The 18,835-nt window shown below is 50.2% G+C and overlaps 2 protein-coding genes and 1 pseudogene across 3 annotated transcripts in view; all 3 read right to left on the reverse strand.

The window, feature by feature from the left end:
* Positions 1-245: 245 nt before the first annotated feature.
* On the reverse strand, positions 246-2,316 carry LOC101710323 (thyroid transcription factor 1-associated protein 26 pseudogene; annotated as a pseudogene).
* A 1,272-nt stretch (positions 2,317-3,588) lies between these two features.
* Positions 3,589-10,698, reverse strand: Rnf112 (ring finger protein 112). Of its 2 annotated transcripts, none has more exons than XM_004868784.4 (14): positions 9,424-10,698; positions 9,224-9,264; positions 8,118-8,403; positions 7,732-7,938; positions 7,449-7,583; positions 7,145-7,249; positions 6,692-6,742; positions 6,343-6,399; positions 6,189-6,263; positions 5,942-6,062; positions 5,635-5,798; positions 5,507-5,560; positions 5,260-5,334; positions 3,589-5,154 (listed from the first exon to the last, which is right to left on the reverse strand). In XM_004868784.4, exons 1-14 carry the CDS (start codon positions 9,475-9,477, stop codon positions 4,684-4,686), a joined length of 1,896 nt encoding a protein of 631 aa, XP_004868841.1. In that variant the 5' UTR covers positions 9,478-10,698; the 3' UTR covers positions 3,589-4,683. The 2 variants fall into 2 exon arrangements, with proteins under 2 accessions (XP_004868841.1, XP_004868840.1); XM_004868783.4 differs by having other exon boundaries at positions 5,635-5,804; positions 9,424-10,689.
* A 7,178-nt stretch (positions 10,699-17,876) lies between these two features.
* Mapk7 (mitogen-activated protein kinase 7) overlaps positions 17,877-18,835 on the reverse strand; it is a 36,067-nt gene continuing 35,108 nt past the window's right edge. The window contains exon 8 of the transcript XR_015448350.1: positions 17,877-18,639. The gene's annotated coding sequence lies outside the window, so the exon portion shown is untranslated. The remainder of the gene's footprint in view (positions 18,640-18,835) is intronic.

Raw genomic sequence — 18,835 nt, forward strand, 5'->3', positions numbered from 1 at the left:
TTCAACCCAATCTTCCTCCAGAGGCAAAAAAATATAAAACTAGCCCATCAACTGTACATATTAAAATTTTTCTTTTACAAGAAAAAATACATTTGCACATCTTAGCAGTTCATGTTATATTGACCAATTTGTTTCATTTTCAGGGACTATCCATTTCCTATACATAAGAACCCAGTAGATATCCAGTGGTATTTTTACCCTAAAGGACAAAATGTCTGATTTAACTTTTTTCTTTTGTTGTATTTTTAAAGAAGATATTCCATTTGTAAATTCAAGTTTGATTGGCCCTTTTTAATCCTTTTGCTCAATATTTTGAACACTTCTGTTTTTTTCTTTGTGTAGAGCCTTTGAGCTTCTCTCTCTTGTTTTCTCTTCTTGAATTGTTTCTTAGCAGCATGCTTAGCTTGTACCTGCTCATATTCTTCTTGTGCTTTCTGACTGGATTTTTTCTTTTTCTTTTTATTTGGAACAGTCATGGAATTTACTTTTTTGCTACACTGTTTTTCTGGCTGAGGCTAATGACATTGGTCTTCAGACAAAGCATGGCCAACTCTACACTGTTAATTCAGGCAAAAATTGATTGACTTTTTCTTCTGACAATGCTGTTTTTGTTTTGTTTTGTTTTGTTTTGTTGCTTCCTGAGTCTTTCCTGTTCAGCTAAATAGAGATGTTTCAAGTGATCTGGGTACTGATCTGTGAATTGGGATTCCTGTGATGTTCCAGCTTTCTTTTCCTTTCATAGAAATTTCTTGTAATTTTGCTAAATCTTCAATTTTCTCTGAAATGCAAAGTCTTGTCCCTCGCAAACGCCTCCCATGAAGGCCTGTGGATGGTTAGACTGTAAAGTCCTCCGTTTCACATTCTTATTCTTGAATCTGACCTGAGAAACCTCCTCACCTCACATCTCAAAACCTCTACTCTGCCACCTCGCTGCCGGGCCAATAAGGTGGAATTTCTTTTTCCTTTTTAATTGCATTAGCAAATTACACATGATGCATCCCAGTCTTGCTAAATGCATATTCAATAGCAGAACTCTTTTCTTTGTTTTCCACATTGATGGAGAGGATATTCTGGGTTGGCAGGAGACTTTATGTAAAAAATCATTTCCCTCAACAGCACAAAATCTGCCTTCCAAGTGATTGTAGGCGACAGTTTAGCAAATGTTTTGTCACGATATAACATGGGCCCAGCCATGTGTTTCCTTACTGCTCATCACTCAACCAGGAATGTTTTAGGTGTTTGTTATGGAATCATTCCATTTCACGAGCACATTTCTGGGTTAGTTAGGGTACAGGAGGCAATGGTACAGTAAGAAATCAGCCTAGAGGGGTCACCACTTAATGTAGTAAGAGTTGGTTTCCAGCTCCCAGCACAGTGTCATGCAGGTCAATGGCCTTGGGGCTCCTGCTCCATGTAGCTACAGTACTTCAGGATCCAGCTTCCTTTGGTCTTGTGCTACTGCCATCCTCAGTGGGATAGAGGCCCCAGCAAAGGCTTTAACAGCAAAGTAAATCACCAAATCTCTATCCAGACACTTGACATATGAGAAGCTTAGAGTTGGTAACTTTAATAGGTCAGAGAAGGAAAACTAGCCAGATCTAAGCATGCCATAGAGATCTTGGCCACAGAGTTACCTCTGGTGAATTATAGAACTGATGCTAAAAGCTTGGTGGTATTTTTTGAACATGATATAAGTATGTCCCCAAGAATCCATGTGTTAGAAGCTAAATACCCCATTTAGCTATACTAAAAGCACCTTTAAAAAGTGGGACCTAGTGGAAGGTCATTAGATCATTGGGGACATGGCCTTAAGAAGGGATTAGTATAGTTTCCATGGCTTCCTGGCTTGCCATGTGAGCTCTCCCTCTTGTGCATCTTACCATCATGTCATGTCAACCACCAGAGCATCCTCACTAGAGCTGAGCTGATGCTGGCACCATGCCCTTGAACCTCCAAAACTGTAAGCCAAGTAAACCTCTTTTTTTTTATAAAGCCCACAACCTCAGGTATTTCATTATAGAAACAAAAAGGAAATCATATACTTAGGAAGCCACATAGCAGGGGTTGGGATCAAAGTGAAGGCTCTGTCAAGTAAGGGATTTGCCATCAGAAATCTTGGGTTTGAGTCCTAGCTTATCTCTGACTAGTTGTTTCTACTGAGATATGTCATTTCTCCAGGCTTTGGTGTCCTCCTCTGTAAAAATGTGTCCTCTACATATTGCATAAGATGGTTCTAAGGCTTAAGGGAGATGGTGCTTGGGGAAATGCTTTGGTAGCTATGAGGCACAAGAAATACCACTGAGTATTACTCATCATGTCGCTGCCAAAGCTTCCCCAGCTGGGCCAACCTCTCCCCATCTGTTCAAAGAGCAAGAAGTTGATTGTGAGCCTCTGTTCCAATGCTTCTGGGGGAGGGGGTTCTAGCCACCATCACCCTGTGAGTCCTCAGAGGCCCTCCCATGCCTGCCAGCCCAACCTCCCAGAGGTTTTGTAGCTCATGTGTCCACCAGATGATGATGGAAGAACTCACAGAGATGCTTCCAGAAGACCTTTCTCCACAAACACTGCACAAAGTCTAAACCCTGTCCCCACCCCTGGCCCAGTTTCCAAAAGAGAGTCACCCTCATCCATCTTTACTGCACCCACCCCCACCAGGGATTTAGGATTTCTCTACATTATGTATTTTGTCCCCAGCCTGTTAATTGCAATTTTGACTGTTAAGGCATCTGTCTTAGACCATATGCCCCACCTCTGCCACCTCTAATCTCCCAGAGCTGGACCTAGTCAATAAGAAGAAGCATCCAAAATGGAATGTCTCAATTTCAGCGGAGCTGATCTTAACAAAATGTCTTAGGATGTCGGTGTCTGTGGGTAGTGCCAGACTGGACTTCAGGGCTCCCCTGCTTCTTTGTTGTCAGCTAGGCAGCTTACTCAAGACTTCCCCTCCCAAGACTTGCATCTATAAAATCCAAAGTTTGGATACAGTGACCACTGTTGTAACTTTTAGATAGGGAGTAGAGGCTGGAAGGAGAATCAGGCTGGTGAACTCCCAGCTGGTTGAGCCCTGCCCAATGGGTCCTGAGTCTCCTTTTTGGGGGGTCTTACTAAGACCTCCCTGATGATGCCTCTATTCTGTCCTCTGTGGGGACATACATATGCCAGCTGATATTTGTTTGCAATGTCATCTGAGGTAGTGTTTCTGAGGAGAGACAAGAGGAACAGGACCTTGCCAAGTCCTAGTGGAGAAGCCTACAAAGATGGCTATGAACCTGCCCTTTGGCCTGAGCCCTCCTGCCACTGACAAACATGAGCCTCTGATGCTCCACAGGTCACTTTTAAATTTCAGTGTCCCTTTTCCATCATCCATCCAATAATGGAACTGCTTGATCCACACCTCCATACACACTCTGAGGTCCTCTGGGGGCAGAAATTTTTTTTTTTTTTTGGAACCCGAGATCAAACTCAGAACCTTGCACTTGCGAGGCAGGTGCAGTGCCACTGAGCTACATCCCCGTATGTCATCCCCCCCCACACCTTTTTTTTATACTGGAGATAGAATTCTTTTAGTAACGTACTGGGAAGCTAATGTTCATGTACACACATTTTATTTTTTCATAAAATAAGGGGTCGTGTGCCCAGCATATTTTACACTTTAGTAGCCCAAAAGTCTTCCTAGTAGGATTTTCTGTCTTCCAGAGAGAAGCTCCTCACCCCCAAATTCCCCATGGAGCTGGTATTAGGAGAGCAGCATCAAGAGATCTTCTAAGACAGAGCAAAGTGGTCTCTCACAAGCTCAAGGGAGAAACAACATGTTTAAAGATAGAATCTGTTCCCTTTGGTTTCCTTTATGAGGCTTTGATAGAATCTGGAATAGACTAGTTTAGCTCAGAATGCAACTGAAGTGTGATTCTTTGGCATTTAATCTGTTGTGGTGAGGGCATTCCACAAAGAACACGGGCACTCCTCTGTCTGAACAGATTTGACAAAAGGCATGAGCCCAAGTTGGGTTCAGGGCCACTCAGGATGCACACACAGCTGCCAGGCTGCGAGGGGAGGGCAGGCAGCCCACCTTAGTCCTGTAGGAGTAGCTTTGGAATGCATCTGGGAGCAAATGTTTCTACTGTGGGTTTTCAGCCACCATCTCTCATAACCTGCCTCACTGGTTTGGCCCAGGCTCCCTTCCTCTTTCCCTCCCAACCCTGTCAGTGCTCCTCACTCCTGAACGCCAAAGTTGATCATATCAGTCATGCCAGGGACTATTCCATCTGTGAAATGACAGGGCTGTTGACCCAGGGTTGACTTGCAGGATAGCACTGCTCATCTTTGCTCCAATCCACCATCATCTGGGGAAATAAACTAGAGAGGGAAGGATGGAGCCTCACTCATAGCAGAAACCCCAGGGTCAAGTTTACCTAGGACCAGGACAGCAGCAGATCAATAATCATCTACAACCAGAAACAGACCCTATGCTCTACTTGCTGGCTGCCTTCTGGCCCCGGGAAACCTCCCCAAGTTCCTATATGTACCTTGAGTCCCCAGCTTGGCCAGTGCCCAGACAGTGGGCATTCAACAGGGGCAGTGCGGTACATGTGGGCCCCTTAAAATCTCTGCATTGCCCCACCCTAACCCCCTACTTTCTCCCCAACCTCACATCTCTCCCATTCTTCAACATTTCTTGGGCTGTCACTCTTCCTGGAGAAGGGGCTCTCGGTCTCCTCCCTGCACCCTCTCATCTTCTTCCTTCTCCATGCAGCCCACAGTGGCAGCCAGCCCAGCACCCACACCACCCCCCACCACAGCGGCCCCCGTCGCCCCCACTGCTGCCCCTGCTGCCACCATCCCAGCCTCTGCTGCCAGAGCAGCCGCAGCCATGCCCGCACCCACAACGCCCCCCGCCAGGCCCATAAGCCCAGCTCCCACAGCGCCCCCAACTGCAGCCAGGTGGCCACAAAAGCGCATAGTGTAGGAGTCCATGAAGGCCTTGGCCTTGGCCTGCAGCTCAGCCTCCAGGGCTTCTAAGGTCTGCTCACGCTCCTTGCACAGCAAAGCCACTCCATGACGGGCCAAGATGGCATCCTTCTGGGAGGAGAGCAGGTTCCGCATGGTGTCTGGCAGGACCCGGAGTGCAGAGAAGATGCGCTTGGTGGCTACATCCTGTGGTGACAGGAAGAGGGAACAAGGTGGTCCAACTGGGAGACCCAGGAATCTCCACCCCAGAACCTGGCCAGCCCCTGCCTCCCCTGCAAGCCCGGGACTCACCTGCTGCCTCACATACTCCTCAAACTCCTTCTTGGCGACTTCCACTTTCCTCAAGTCATGCAGCTGAGCAGCCATCTGTCCATGGGAAAGCCCTGGCTGCCTCCCTCCTTCCTCCTTGGCCTGGCCACCTGTTCCTCATCTCTACTCCCAGGCACAAACCCCCACCCCCAGAGCTCAGCCCAGACCCCCCCCACACACCTGCCTCCCTCCCAGACACCCACCCTTAGGGGGAAGGGGAGCTCCATACCTCATCGGGAGAGCTGAAGCCGGGCCCTGTCCTCCCCATCCAGCCTGAGAGGTTCTGTAGAGACACCACCACTGGGTCAGGGAGAGCAGGGACCTGCTGAGCGCTGGGGCTCCAGGGAGTTTTCACACCTTGATCTCCTGAGCTAGCTGCTGCCCGGTGAGCAGGCGTCTGTCTCCTCTGGCCACGGTGCGCCCCTCACTCCAGTAGCCCTGGCAGCGGCTCTTAGCGTGCTGGGGGACTGCGCTCAGCACATCCAAGACATAGGGCCACAGAAGGTGGTGGAAATCATCATCTGTGTCTAAGAAGAGATTCTTCATACTGAGGAGACCAGGGCTTTTCAAGGTGAAGGGCTTGGGAGGACTGGATACTGCAGAGGGTTTCAGGGAGTGGAGCTAGGGAGCAATGCACAGAGGACTTTGCCTTAGGGACACTCACCACCTCCTGGGCTTCCTCGGCCTTTGTTCATCCACCGCCTCCCTGGAGAGGGCAGGAGGTAACAGCGGGCTCGGTTCCCTAGGAGGAGTTCCTGGACCTTGGGATATTTGCCGGACAACTTCTGAGAGAAGGATGGAGGAGGGCACTCATCCAGGGGCCTAGCCTCCCCTCTGAGCACCCTTCTAGGGGCCCTTCCGGCCTCTCTGCCCTCAGCATGCCTTCCAACCCTTCCTTCTGCACTGCTCACCTGGAGGATGTCACCCACGAGACCCTTCCCTGCCTTGTTGGAGTGAGATGAGTCACGAACTAAGAGGTCCAGATGCTGAAAGAGAAAGAGCCCTGATAGCAGCAGCTGGGGAGTGTCAGGGTTTAGGCTGATGAGTCCAGAACAAATGTCTCACCTGGATTGGTACCATTCCGTAATGCCTGCCCATAACCTCAGCCACGTGGACGAACATCTGGGGGTGGATACAGAATATCAGAGTGGGCCCTCCAAAGGCTACAGTTTGTCTCAAGCTATCTCTCCACTTCCCTATGCCTGTCTGTAGGAGTCAAGCTTCCCACTTCCCAGCTCTGGGATTCTCTTGTCTCTCCCCACACCAGGCATCTTGTGCTGCACCCTCCACCATCAAACCCACCAACCCAGTTCAAGGGCCATAAAACTCTGGGCTAGACTGGGAAGACTCTAGTTTCCTCTGGCCGAGACCCCTAGCCTTAGGTCAGGGGTGGGTTGTGCCCAACTCTCCTCACCTCCAGGTAGTCCAGATCTATGTTCTTTAGTTCCTGGGAGCTGTTCAGGATCTGGAGTCAAGGAGAACAGGATGCAGGAGGGTGTGCACAGAGGCCAAATGCTGCTGGGAAGGCCCTATGAGGAGGACCTCCCAGCAGCTGCAGGCCTCAGAACACGGGATGGGCCCGGCCTGAGGCCTCTGGATGCAGGCAAGTTATCTATACCTCCCAGCCTGCAGTGGACTTGGGATCCTGCAGACCTTCAGTTCCCCATACCCTACCCCCATAACCAAGGATCATCTGCCCACCCATGCTCCCACCTTCACAGACTATGAGCATCTTCCCCCTTCCAGGGCCACAACCAGAACCTACAGGGACCCCAGATACCAAAGCCTGTGAGATGCCCTCAGCCTTAAGAAAACTGAGCTAGGGAAGGGCACTCAGGATGAAGGCTGACTTCCATGCCTCTCTCACCTGGTAGGAGCTCAGCATCGTGGTGAGAGCGCAAAGTTTGATCCTTGTTTCCCTGCTCAGCTCAGGACTCATGGCATCCCCTGCATCCACTAGGAACACAGCCACCTATGCAGGGGGTGCAGAGGGTGAGCCAAGGGGTCAGGTGTGCTCCCTGGACCCGTCTTCTTGTACTTACCCCAAAGCCTCAAAACATTCCTTCTTGATTCCCCTCTCCTCTTTGTCTGTCTCTCTCTCTCCCCCATCTCTTCCCACACCTTGCCTCTGTGATCTAACCCTAACTTCCTTCTTCCCTTCCTCCTCTCACCTTCTTCCCCTCTTTCCCCAGCAAGAAGGGGTGGCTCCACATCCATATGCCCCTGCTGAGGCCATTGGCACCCCATCTGAACCCCTGCAGGGACCCTTCTCCTCCTCTGGACCAGCTGCCCTCACCACCAGGCTCCTGCAGGCAGAGAAGGGAGCATCAGGTGGTCCATTCCAGGTCCATGGAGACTGGGTTTCATGCTCAGCTCCTCACCCATAGCCAACCCAGGACTTCTGCTTCCTCCCCCCGCCCCCCACCCCCAGCCTCCAGCCAGCCCTGCCCTCACCAAGCTTGGCAAGCCCTGGAGCAAGTGGTCAAGGAGGGAGGACTTCCCTGAGTGCTGCTCCCCCAGGACGGCAAGGAGGCAGACAGGGGTGTCCCTGGCCAGGGGGTGCTTCAGGCAGCGGTTGATGGCCCCCATCCTGAGGATGAGGCCCCCCGAGGCATTGATGCGCACCAGCAGCAGAGGTTCTGCCCTCACTGAACAGCTCTCCTGGACAGGAGAAAAGGGTCCACTGAGCATCCAGAACAGACCCACATCTGGAGTGTGTCCAGCCTGGGACTCCATGCCCTGTCCTGGCATTCTCGAACAGCGCCAAAGCCACTCTTCTTCTTTGTCTGACCCAGAGACCTCCACACACCCTACCCCACAGGGAGGCCTGGTCCAGGCACCTGCAGCGCAGGGGGCAATGGCCGCTGCGGAAGGAGCCTCATCTTCTCCCCCAGACTGCGGAGGCCCTTCTTCTGCTTGCAGATCTTCCGGCACTCGGGGCAGCAGGGTGGCTCGCAGCCAGGGACACGGTGTGTGCTGAAGCACCGAATGCAGAAGTCATGGCCACAGGCCAGTGAGATGGGCTCACGCAGCCTCTCCAGGCAGATGGAGCAGGCAGGCAGCTCCTGGGGTGCAGTCACTCGGGGCCCCAGACCCAGCTCCAACTTGGGGAATGGTGCATGGGACCTGGGAGAAGGATAGGCCATTTAAAATCAGAGTGTTTATCAGGGGCAGGGTTTTGGGGGTCCGGCTGATGACTGGGGGTGGGGCTCCCTCAGTGCCACTTCAGTTTTCCTTAGGGCTTCCCTGGACTGCTTCCTTGTTCCCAGAGGAGCTGAGCTCTGCCCATTCTTCACTCACTCACATCCCATGCCCAGATGCCCCAAGAGTCAGGGAAGCAGAGCAATGGTGAGAGGGTACCTAAGAGTGAGAAAGCTGGCTCTGACCGCCACATCCTATAGTGGGCAAGGTCCTTTCCCACTCTGGGTCACAATTTCCTAATTGTGCAGTGGAGAGGTTAGCAGAACCCAGCTCATGGGTATGGGGGCAGTCATCTGACATGACATGTGTGCCTGGTACCCACACTTGGGAAAATCCTCTCCCCAGCCCTGTGCAGCAGGGTCCCTCAAGGAAGTGCTGACTTGGGCCAGATCCCTCAAGGAGTGATAAACTCCAAGCCTCTGCTGCTGGGACACTAAGAGACTGTGGAAGCCTCCTGGTCCCCAAGCAGCCTGTTATGCAGTTGAGCAGATGGGTCTGGCTCTTAGAGAATTTCTTCCATTCTCTGAGCTGAGCATCTGCCTCCCTGTAGCACCCACCTGCTTGTCCCTGTCCACCCCTCCACAGCCTGGCTGATCCAGCCTGCCACACCCTCCCCATGGAGAGCCCTACGGAGCCTCAGCTGGCTGGGCCTGGCCACAGGACTCCATGCTCCTGGTTCAGCCATTTCCAGCTGACCCGCCAGGCCCACTGCACCAATCCCAGCCCAGCAGGCCCCGCTGCTCACCAACTGTTGCTGCTGTTTCTCATGAAGCTCCGTTTTCTCTCCTGGAAGGTGGGGGGTTAGGTTTAAAACAGAATTCAGATTGCTTTCTTCATCCTGGGTTTCCAGGGGCCCCTCCTCCCCTTCCCCAGACCCATCCCCCACTCCAGGTGGCTCCTTCCCACCCCCAGCCTCCTCCCCAGATCTGAGGACTGAAGACTTGCCCGTTTGCCAAGCCGATGACAAAAGGAAGTGACTGACAAGCTGGGCCTCGGCATGGGAGGCTGAGATGGGAGAGGGTCTGCCACGGAGCGAGGAGAACCCTAGACCTTCAGACGGAGGTGAGGTTAGCCTTTCCTGAAGAGCTGGCTGAGCTGTGGCAGGTGGAAGGAGGGACAGGGGACCGTCTCCCCAAGGAGCTGACTCTCTGTCAGAGCTGGAGAATCAATGTGCCTGTGGGTCGACTGGTCCCGAAAGAGGAGGCTGCCGCTGGACTCACCCCAGGGGGAGGAGACAGGGCTTCGGGTACAAGGCTTCAGAGGAGGGAGGGAGCCCAGCTCCAAATTCCTGGCAGGGGCTGGGATGCAGGCAAGCCGAGGTGGTGAGTCGCCATGGAGACGGAAGGGAAAGATAAGGACAAGGAGGGGGAGGGGGACGGAGAGAGAGAGAAGCCATGTGAGTGCGCAGCAAAAAGAAAAGAGGCTCTAGGTGTAACCATGGATCAGTACTTCTTTTACTGGGCCAGACAGGGTCCTTCAGAGCCACGCGGCAGGCAGGGTGGGCAAAGAGAAAAGATGCGGGAACAGCAGAGAAGGCAACTGGCATGGGCCAAACCCAAGAGGCTATTGGTCTATTTGTTCCTATAACCTACTTTCCTTGAGCCGCACCACGTGAGGCCTTCAGGATACCATAAGGTTGCATGTGGCTCTGTATATCCTACCACCTTCCCCCAGGGGTACATCACTGATCAGTCTCAGCTGCAACCTTCCTCAGTACCCTTGGGTCCTGCATGCCCCTGGTCTTTCCCTCCTTTTGTGAAGAGCCACTTCTGGACCTTGTTACTGCCCCTTGACTGGGCCCCTTGACTGGTCCCCTCACCTGCTCCCATCCACTCTCTACTGCGCAGCCAGCATAGATGTTCCTTGCACAGGTGAATCCAACACTGGTCAAACACCTTCCGGGGCTCCCTACCACTATCAGAGCATAATCCAAACTACCCAGCCTACATTCCCAGGCCTGAATCTTCTCTAAGCTTTCCTCTCACCAAGCCCTTCCTTACCTCTGTCTATTCCTCCTCATTCCTCCTGAGACACCCTCCCCTACCTCTTTCAGGCACCATGGCCTCCCTGGAGCCTCCTTGCCTCCAGACTGATGTGATGTGCATTCAGGTGACTATGGCTTGGAAAGCTAACTCCTGACAGGTTGGATGCAGCTGAGTCTTTGGACTATGGTGGATCTAGGCTCAATTCCCTGCTGAGCAGCCCTGAGTTCTTCACCTCTCTGAGCTCTGAGAGGACACAGTTAAATCTCAGGAAGTGAGATACAGAGGAGGTGGGGAGTAACATAAGACCATACCCTGGAGAAGTTTAGTCCAGATGACCACCAGCAGGCAAGGATGCCTCAGAGGCTCACAGGGACAAGATGGCCACACTGAGCCAGGCCTGGTCTTGCAAGATGGACAATCCTCTGGAGATGGAGAAGTGACTTGAATGTCAGTGGAACCCATGAGGAGGGTTGTAGTAGGTGGTAGTCCTGAGTCTTGGGTGGGGACGCTGTGAGGGCAGAGTAAGTTTGGGATCCTAGAGCCAGACTCTATGATCATTGTGCCCTTCCATCCATTCATCCACCTTATGTGAGGTGCTAGAACACAGCCATGAGCACCTCAGTCACGGCCCTCAAGAACCTGCGTTGGATCAGAGAACTATGGGCCCATTGGGCCAGGTGTATCACTAACTTGCCTCAGGTAGGACCTCTGCCACCTGCCAATTAGCCAACCACTTGGTGGCCACTGGTGGCCATTGTTCCTGCCCAGGACAGTGTTGGCTATGTGTGGCATCACTGTGTGTGGACACTGTGTGGCTGTGTGTGGATTTGGGTAGGTCCAAGGAGCCCCACAGGAAGCCTCTATGTATCCCTGTGGGTCCACAACTCAGTAGCTGGAAAGACCGGGCTCCTCATAGGTGAGGTAGCCTGACGCTGCAACCTCATGCAGCACTTTCCCTCCTGCCTGTGGATCCACATGGCTACAAATCCACGTGGCCCACATCCAGCCCTCAGTCTCCAGATCTGAAGCCGAATGCTCCTAGTACCTGCTCTTCCTCTGCCTCCTTCCCCTGTGATAGGTTCCTGCTGGTCCAGCCCAAATGGCTTACCTCCTTGACCTCTGGTTTCAGCTTCTAAACTAGGAGGGGAGGACAGTGGAGAATGACTTAGAATAATGAGCCTCAGGAACCAAAAATAGAATCTTCCTGGCTAGTACTCTGTTTGGGTAGGTTTCTGGGACCCTAAGGTGGGCAAGAGACAGCTGCGCATGCGCACACACACACACACACACACACACACACACTATTCCACCTACCTCATATTGTGCGCACACACACTGTGTATACACATTCCTTCACCTTGTCTAGTAGACTCATAAGCACTCACACATGTGTATAGTCACAGACTCATAACTGTTCTTATACATACACACAAACATGCTCACATATTTACATACACAAACATATGTGTACCTCTAGGCCTCATACACATGCATACTTACACATGAGCTCACTCTTACTACTGTACAAACACAGACAACACACATCCTTACTCAACAGGTCTGTCCCAAGTACTTTATGCAGTGAACTTACCCTCAATAGTGCAGCCTGTGAGGGAAGTATATGTCACTCCCATTTTACAGATGAGGAAACTGAGGCACCAAGGGATTAAGTTTAAAGTCACACAACTAGGGGCCAGGGATTTAGCTTAGTGGTTCTGTCACCTGCCCCACAAGCGCAAGGACCCCAAGTTCAATCCCCGGTACCAAAAAAAAAAGTCACACAACTAAGTATTAGGCAGAATTGGAATCCAAACCCATCAGTCTTCCCAACCCAAGGACTTAACCATGATATTCTATAGTCTCTTTGGTGGCAACAATAACATCAATTATAATGTTAAGCCTGGGAAAGAATGTGTGGTCTGTCTGTGTCTCAGTTTGCAGTCACTTGCGGGGGATGGGGGGGGGGATTGGCCCCACCCAGTCTATATAGAGTATTGGAAGCAGACAATTGAGTTCTGGAGAGAATTCTGGCCCCAACTTGCTGTGTAACATTGGCCAAGTCTCTGAATTTCTCTTGGCCTCAGTTTCCTGAGGATGAGCTTGACAAGACTGGATGCCCGGTGATTGGAGTGTCCCTGCTGATCTCCCACTTCCTGGTCTGGAGCCTCCAGAGGGCAAGTCAGGCTGGTGCCCACCAGAGAGGCTGGCGTGGTGAGCACAGGATCCCTCCACTTCCTAGTGTTGCTACCTGATGCTCCTTAGCTCTGCCAGCAAGGTGTGGGCTGCAAGCCATCAGCCCCTTTCCCTCTGGACCATCCATGGGCTGGATGCAGTTCTCAGGGCCCATGTCCTTTTCCCAGAAGATCCAGCCATGTGTCTCCTCAGCCTCTGTCCTGCTACATAGGGATACTTCCTATTGGGTGACTAGCTGGGAGCAAGAGAAAGAAGGAAATCCAGATCCAGGGACCCTGGGGCTGTAAGTAATTAATACCCTCACCCTGTCATCACCCTGAACCCCAGTGCTCTTCTCAAACCACTCTCTGCTCTCCAAATGTCTCCCCAGCCATACCCACAATACGCTAAATATGAACAGCTCACTGCCTGTGCCCAAGGCAAGACTCTATCACTCCTCATTCTCTACTTTTCTCCAGAAATGTGCCCATCTGCCACTCCTGGGCAGGGAAATCTCTTTTACCATAGGTACCTGCAAAACAGCCCAGAATTTCTAATTACTAGGTAGGACAAGCCAGAAGGGGGACACCCAAGATATCCCAGATGCCTTCTAGGTAAGTAAGGGGTCTACCCACCTACCTATTCATCTATCCATCCATTCATTATCCACCTACAAATCCAACATTTTTTTCTCCACTTTTCCAATCATCCATTCAGGCATACACTGATTATCTGCCTATTAACCCACTCGGTCACTCATGCATTCATTATCTATGGGTATTCATGTGTGTATACCATTCATTTGCTGTATTATTTTAACTATCCGCTTTCCAACTACCTATTCATACATCTGTCCATATGTCCACACGTGGGTAATGTCTTCCATCTAGCCATCCCCAACCCACTCATCCAACCAGTCAGCCATACATCCCTCTACCCAACCACCTACCCGTATATACTCTTTCACCTATCACATGTGTACCTATCCACCATCCATTCTTACACTTATCCATTCATGCAAAGGTTCATCCATCTATGGATGTTACAATTACTTGTGGAACACTACACACCACGCATCACACTAGGCCCTGGAATACACTGATGAACTCTGAGGGTGACAAAAAGCTCAATGAGAAAGTACTAGGCAAAAAACTTTCTAATGAGGGAGAGTTGGGGAAGATGTTAGGAGAATCAAGCAAAGGACATGGGCAGCTGAGAAGGCTTCCTACACAAGCTACATTTGAAGGGTGAATGTGAGGTGGCCAGACAAAGGCACAGAGATGAGCAGACATTTCTAGCAGAGAAATCGGCCCATGCAAAGACCAAGAGGCACAAGATCAAAACCCTAGCCAGAATGGAGTTTGTGAAGCAAGGAGAAGTAAGGGGAATGAGCACTCACATAGACACAGAAGCCCTCCCACCATTGACATCATCCCTCAGCCACAGTGCCCCACCTCTAACCCACCCAGTGCTCTTTTAGAGCTCAGGAGACCCGCTGTCCTGAAGTCCACGGCTTTTAGGTACTGTCAGGTGTGAGCTGGGTGTGAGCTGGGTGTGGGGTGGGGTGGTGCCCTGGAGTGGGAAATAGATTGTAGAATCCCCACCTTCCTTGGTGGCCATCCCAACATGGCTGCCTTCATTTCAGGACCCTCACCCTGCCCCCAAAGTACAGCAGCCTCTGTTCTAAGTGCCTGCCATCCTCCTGCCCTCAGGCTCAGTGGGCCTCCCTGCTCTCCCTTGACCCTCACCTAGGCTGTGTCTGGACCATACCTCCACACATGAACAGGAGAGAGCCAGGCCTGAGTGGGTGGCCCCTAGGGGTCAGACCTCCTTCCAGTGCAGAAATGGGTCTTGGAGAAAGTAGGTGAGAACCAGGACCAGACATAGATAACAGAATTTGAGCAATGTCACATCTCACTGGCACTTTTAGTTTCAAATAAATATCAAGATAAGGCTGGGCATAGCATAGAATTCCTGCATTAAGAGGAAATATGGAAAAAAAAAAAAAAGAGGAAACAAGGATTCAGCTTTCTGGACAGTCCCTGCCAGGGGTCCTCAGCCTGTTCCCAGTACAAGTGGCCCCAGTTCTCCCCCAGGTCAGCCCCTAGAATGGCAAGGCCCATTTCAGGCTGTAGTCCAAACAGAAACATGGATGACTCGGAAGAGACAGCTATCAGTTCTGTCAGGCTCCCCACAAAAGAAGCCATGTGTCTCCAACCTACCCATGACCATAGCTACACAGTTGTAAGTGGGTGTCTATCTGGACCATCATGTCTGGGCTGGAGGTTGGGGAGGAGCAATCAGCAGGAGGGTCCAAACTCTATAGCTGGGCAGGAGACACAAGTAGAGACACAAGAAAGGCCAGGCCACATGTGGCTGTCAAAACCCTGCCCCTCAAAATGGCTTCACTCCTCTCCTGCTGCCAGCTTCTAGGGACTTCCATCAGCAACTGAGGGATACAGCTGAACTCCCCTTTCAAACACCCCCCTCCATCTGGTCTTGGGCTTCCCAAAATAACTAATAATAATGATATACAATTATCTGATATTTGCCTAGCAGTTTAGGGTTCACAGTATGTAGTCACAGAAGTTGTGACCATAATCAATTCCCGTAACACTGTGGCTAGTATCCTTGTTTTTCCAGTCAGGAAACTGTCAGAGTGCTGAGCAAACCTCAGCTCAGCAAACCTTCCAGCCCTGACTCCCAGGTTTGTGCCATCCCTCCTCCCCGGCCCCATGTGCTGAGGCCCCCACTACCACACTTCTGTCTGCCACTCCCTGTACCTGGCATGACCTCACTATTCAATGCCTGCTTACATGAGGCCCATACTTCAGGCCAGGTTGGCTCAGACTTCCTGCAGAGTACCTTGCGGGTCCTTTCCTTTCCTTCCCCAAACACATAAAATACCTTTTCTCCAAACACTTATAAAATAACTTTTATGTACCACACATGGTACTGTATGAAGGGGCTACAACAAATAAGATGTGATCTGCCAAGTAAAATGTAGAGGAAGCTATTGGTTGGGAATAATTCCCTGCAAAATGGAGTTTCCCCAGGTGAAGTTCACACCACCACACCAAAGCTAAGTGGTTTATCTGACCTTCTGAGCCATGAGTAGGTGAGGTAACAGCCAAATCCCCAAATGGGCCAGTTTTACCTAGCATGACAAGGATGTCTCCTCTGAAAAATAAACTAACTTTGAAACAACCAATCTACTTTTTGTTCTCAGTTTCTGCTTTCTTCATCCCTTTTCTGCCTATAAAGCCAACCTCCTTCCTTCAGCTCATTAAAACACTCATTTTATAAGAATGAGATATCTGCCTGCCTTGAAAGCTCAAGGTCCTGAGTTCAATCCCCGGTACCAAAAAAACCCAAAAGAATGAGGTATGCCCTGATTTTAGAATTGCAAATAAAAGCTAATTTGATCTTTAAACTAATTTGCTGTAGGCTGGGGATTTAGCTCAGTGGTTCTGCTGCCTGCCTCGAAAGCATAAGGACCTGAGTTCGATCCCTGGTACCACATACACACAAAAACCTAATTAATTTGCTATAATTAGATCTTTTGACAGACCCCATTGTGTAAATGAGGGAGCAATGAGCTGCCCCTCAGCAAGCCCCAGGTTGGTACAGAGGAAGCCCAGGTGCCAGGACTCAATGAGGCTCAGCCTGGCAGGATAAGGAGTTAACTGGGAGAAAGACACTGAGGGTAGAATTTCCCACCCAAGGACTAGCACAGGCCAAGATCTGGCAGGGAGTCTGCAGAACAAGCTCCGCACAGTGGGGCTTGGTGCAGAGCCAGGCTGACAAGACAGAAGAGCAGAGGCAGGGCAAGGGGACTATGGTCACCGCAGAGGACAGGTCACGAGGATCATGTGGCAGATTTTGGATTTTACTTGCATGACAGTGGGAATCACACACAGTTTTAAGCAGGGAGGCACATGGCCAGATTCATGTTCTTAAACCCTGCCTCTAAGTGCTCACGGCCAACAGACTGGAGGTAATTGCTATTTTGGACAACCTCTTGGCATAGGCACCTTAGGCTATTGTCTCAACCCTCTAGTGACAGATAGCTAAAGCACTGCTCACATTTTCCTCTTCCAAACTGCGCTGTAAGAAATATTCCCATTCTCACACCATCTGGCACCTGCATTAATATAATTTAGGGCTATCTTCAACAACACAGAATATTATCAAGCATATTGATCATTTTGTTTTTGTTTGGGGGGCTTTTTTGGCAATGGTGAGGATTAAATCAAGGGCCTTCACTGAGCTATATCCTCAATCCCTCCATACCTTTTTTTCTTTTTTTGGTACCGGGGATTGAACTCGGGACCTTGCGTTTGTGAGGCAGGCAGCAGAACCACTGAGCTAAATACCCGGCCCAATTTTTTAAAATTTTGATACAGGGTCTCAATAAATGGCTAAATTGCCCAGGCTGGGCTTGAACAGCCTTAGCCTCCTAGGGTGCTGGGATTATAGGTGTCCCCCACCAAACCCAGCTAAGTGTATTGATCTTTACCAATATCAGTTATAAACATTAAAGGATGATTCTTCTATTTCATTTAGTATTTCTAGTTTGTTCTGGAGTTTTAAGGTTTTAAGGAATTTAAGGTTCTGCCATTGCCAGTAACAGAAGTTAGGACATGTTTTGTTTTGTTTTTAATTAAAAGGAAAGACTTAAAGCATCCTAAAGGTATAGTTATAAATAAGTAGGTGATAGCTAAATAAACAGACACCACAGACTCATGGTTACCCAGGCAAAACTGTGGTGGACTGATAGATACCCAGACACCTGTCCATTAGACTGAGTCCATTCCTGATTAGAAGCGAAGGGCTGTTACCGATTCTCACATACAACAGACATGTGGGTGCCTGGCCTGAGGGCCTCGTTCTGGCAGCCCTTTCCACAGACCTCACAGCAACTCCCAAGGGCCCTAAGTGCAAGCAATGGTCAGGGTGGCCCCACAAACAGCAGCAGTCACAGTGACACTCTGGAGAAGGAGAAAACTGGATGATGGGGACTAGAGGAAATCCTAAGATACTTCTAGAACATTAACAAATGAAATAATGCCAAAACAGGGTTGTAGAAGCTAAGACACACGTTTAAAGTTTTTAGTGGATGCCTTAAACACTAAAGAATCCATCTGACAAAGGAAAGTTTAAATTTGAGGCCATTAGTAAGTAGCCTGTTGTAAGCCCTGAACAAGTCTGCTAGGGCTGCAATAACAAAGCACCACCACCTAGCTTAAACAACAAGAGTTTATTTCCTCCCAGTACTGGAAGCTAGAAGTCCAAAATCAAGGTGTTGGCACAGTTGGTTTCCTCTGAGTTCTTTCTCCTTGGTCTGTCTCCTTGACAGCTGTCTTGCTCTGGTGTCTTCCTGTGGTACTTCCTCTATGTATGTCTGTGTCCTCATCTCCTCTTCTTATATGTCCAAAGTCGTATTGGACAAGGGCCCACCCTCATGACCTCATTTTAACGTTATTTCCACTCTAAAGACCCTAACTCCAAATAGAATCACATTCTGACATTCTAGAAGTTAGGACTGCAATATATGAGGGAGGTCCATAATTCACCCCATAGCAGGCCCCAAGGTGGATAGCTAGTGTGTGAATATGGACATGGTAAGGCAAGTAGTATGAAGAAGCTGGCAGGAGCCAGAAAGGCTATGGACATCAGGCTGAGAAAACTGGATTCTGTGCTCTAAAAATAATAGAAGGTAATCACAAAAGCAGAATTTTCAGGAGAGTTATGAGGGCCGTTGCTCTAGCAGTTGGCATGGGCAAGGGATCAAAAAGTGGAGGCCAGTGCATGGGAGTGGGAGAAGGAGCAGGAGGTACTTGGAGACTGGAGCTCCCTCTTATTAACCAGCTCCTGAAGTGTTAGCTCACAGCACACCCCACCACTACCATTTTTCAGACAAGAAAGCTGAGTCTTGGAGAGGTTAAATCACTTCTCAGACATAGCAGTTTCTTACATTGAAGTGTTGACAGCTGAAATAGACCTATAATGAAAAAAAAGTAGAGATGACAAAATTAAAATATAGCTGCTTTCCTTCAGAGGTAAAAAGCTGGGTAGATAGAGGATGGTAAAAGTGGGGAGAGGAGCAAGACAGAGGGTGGATGCAGAGGTGGGGAAAGCAGGACCACAAGCTGAGGCACAAACTGAAGAGGAGGGCAGCAGGGAAAGGAGGTGACAAT

The sequence above is a fragment of the Heterocephalus glaber genome, unplaced genomic scaffold (assembly GCF_053883595.1).
Source record: "Heterocephalus glaber isolate CG9 unplaced genomic scaffold, H.glaber_assembly_v1.0 deba00001813, whole genome shotgun sequence".
Classification (NCBI taxonomy): domain Eukaryota; kingdom Metazoa; phylum Chordata; class Mammalia; order Rodentia; family Bathyergidae; genus Heterocephalus; species Heterocephalus glaber.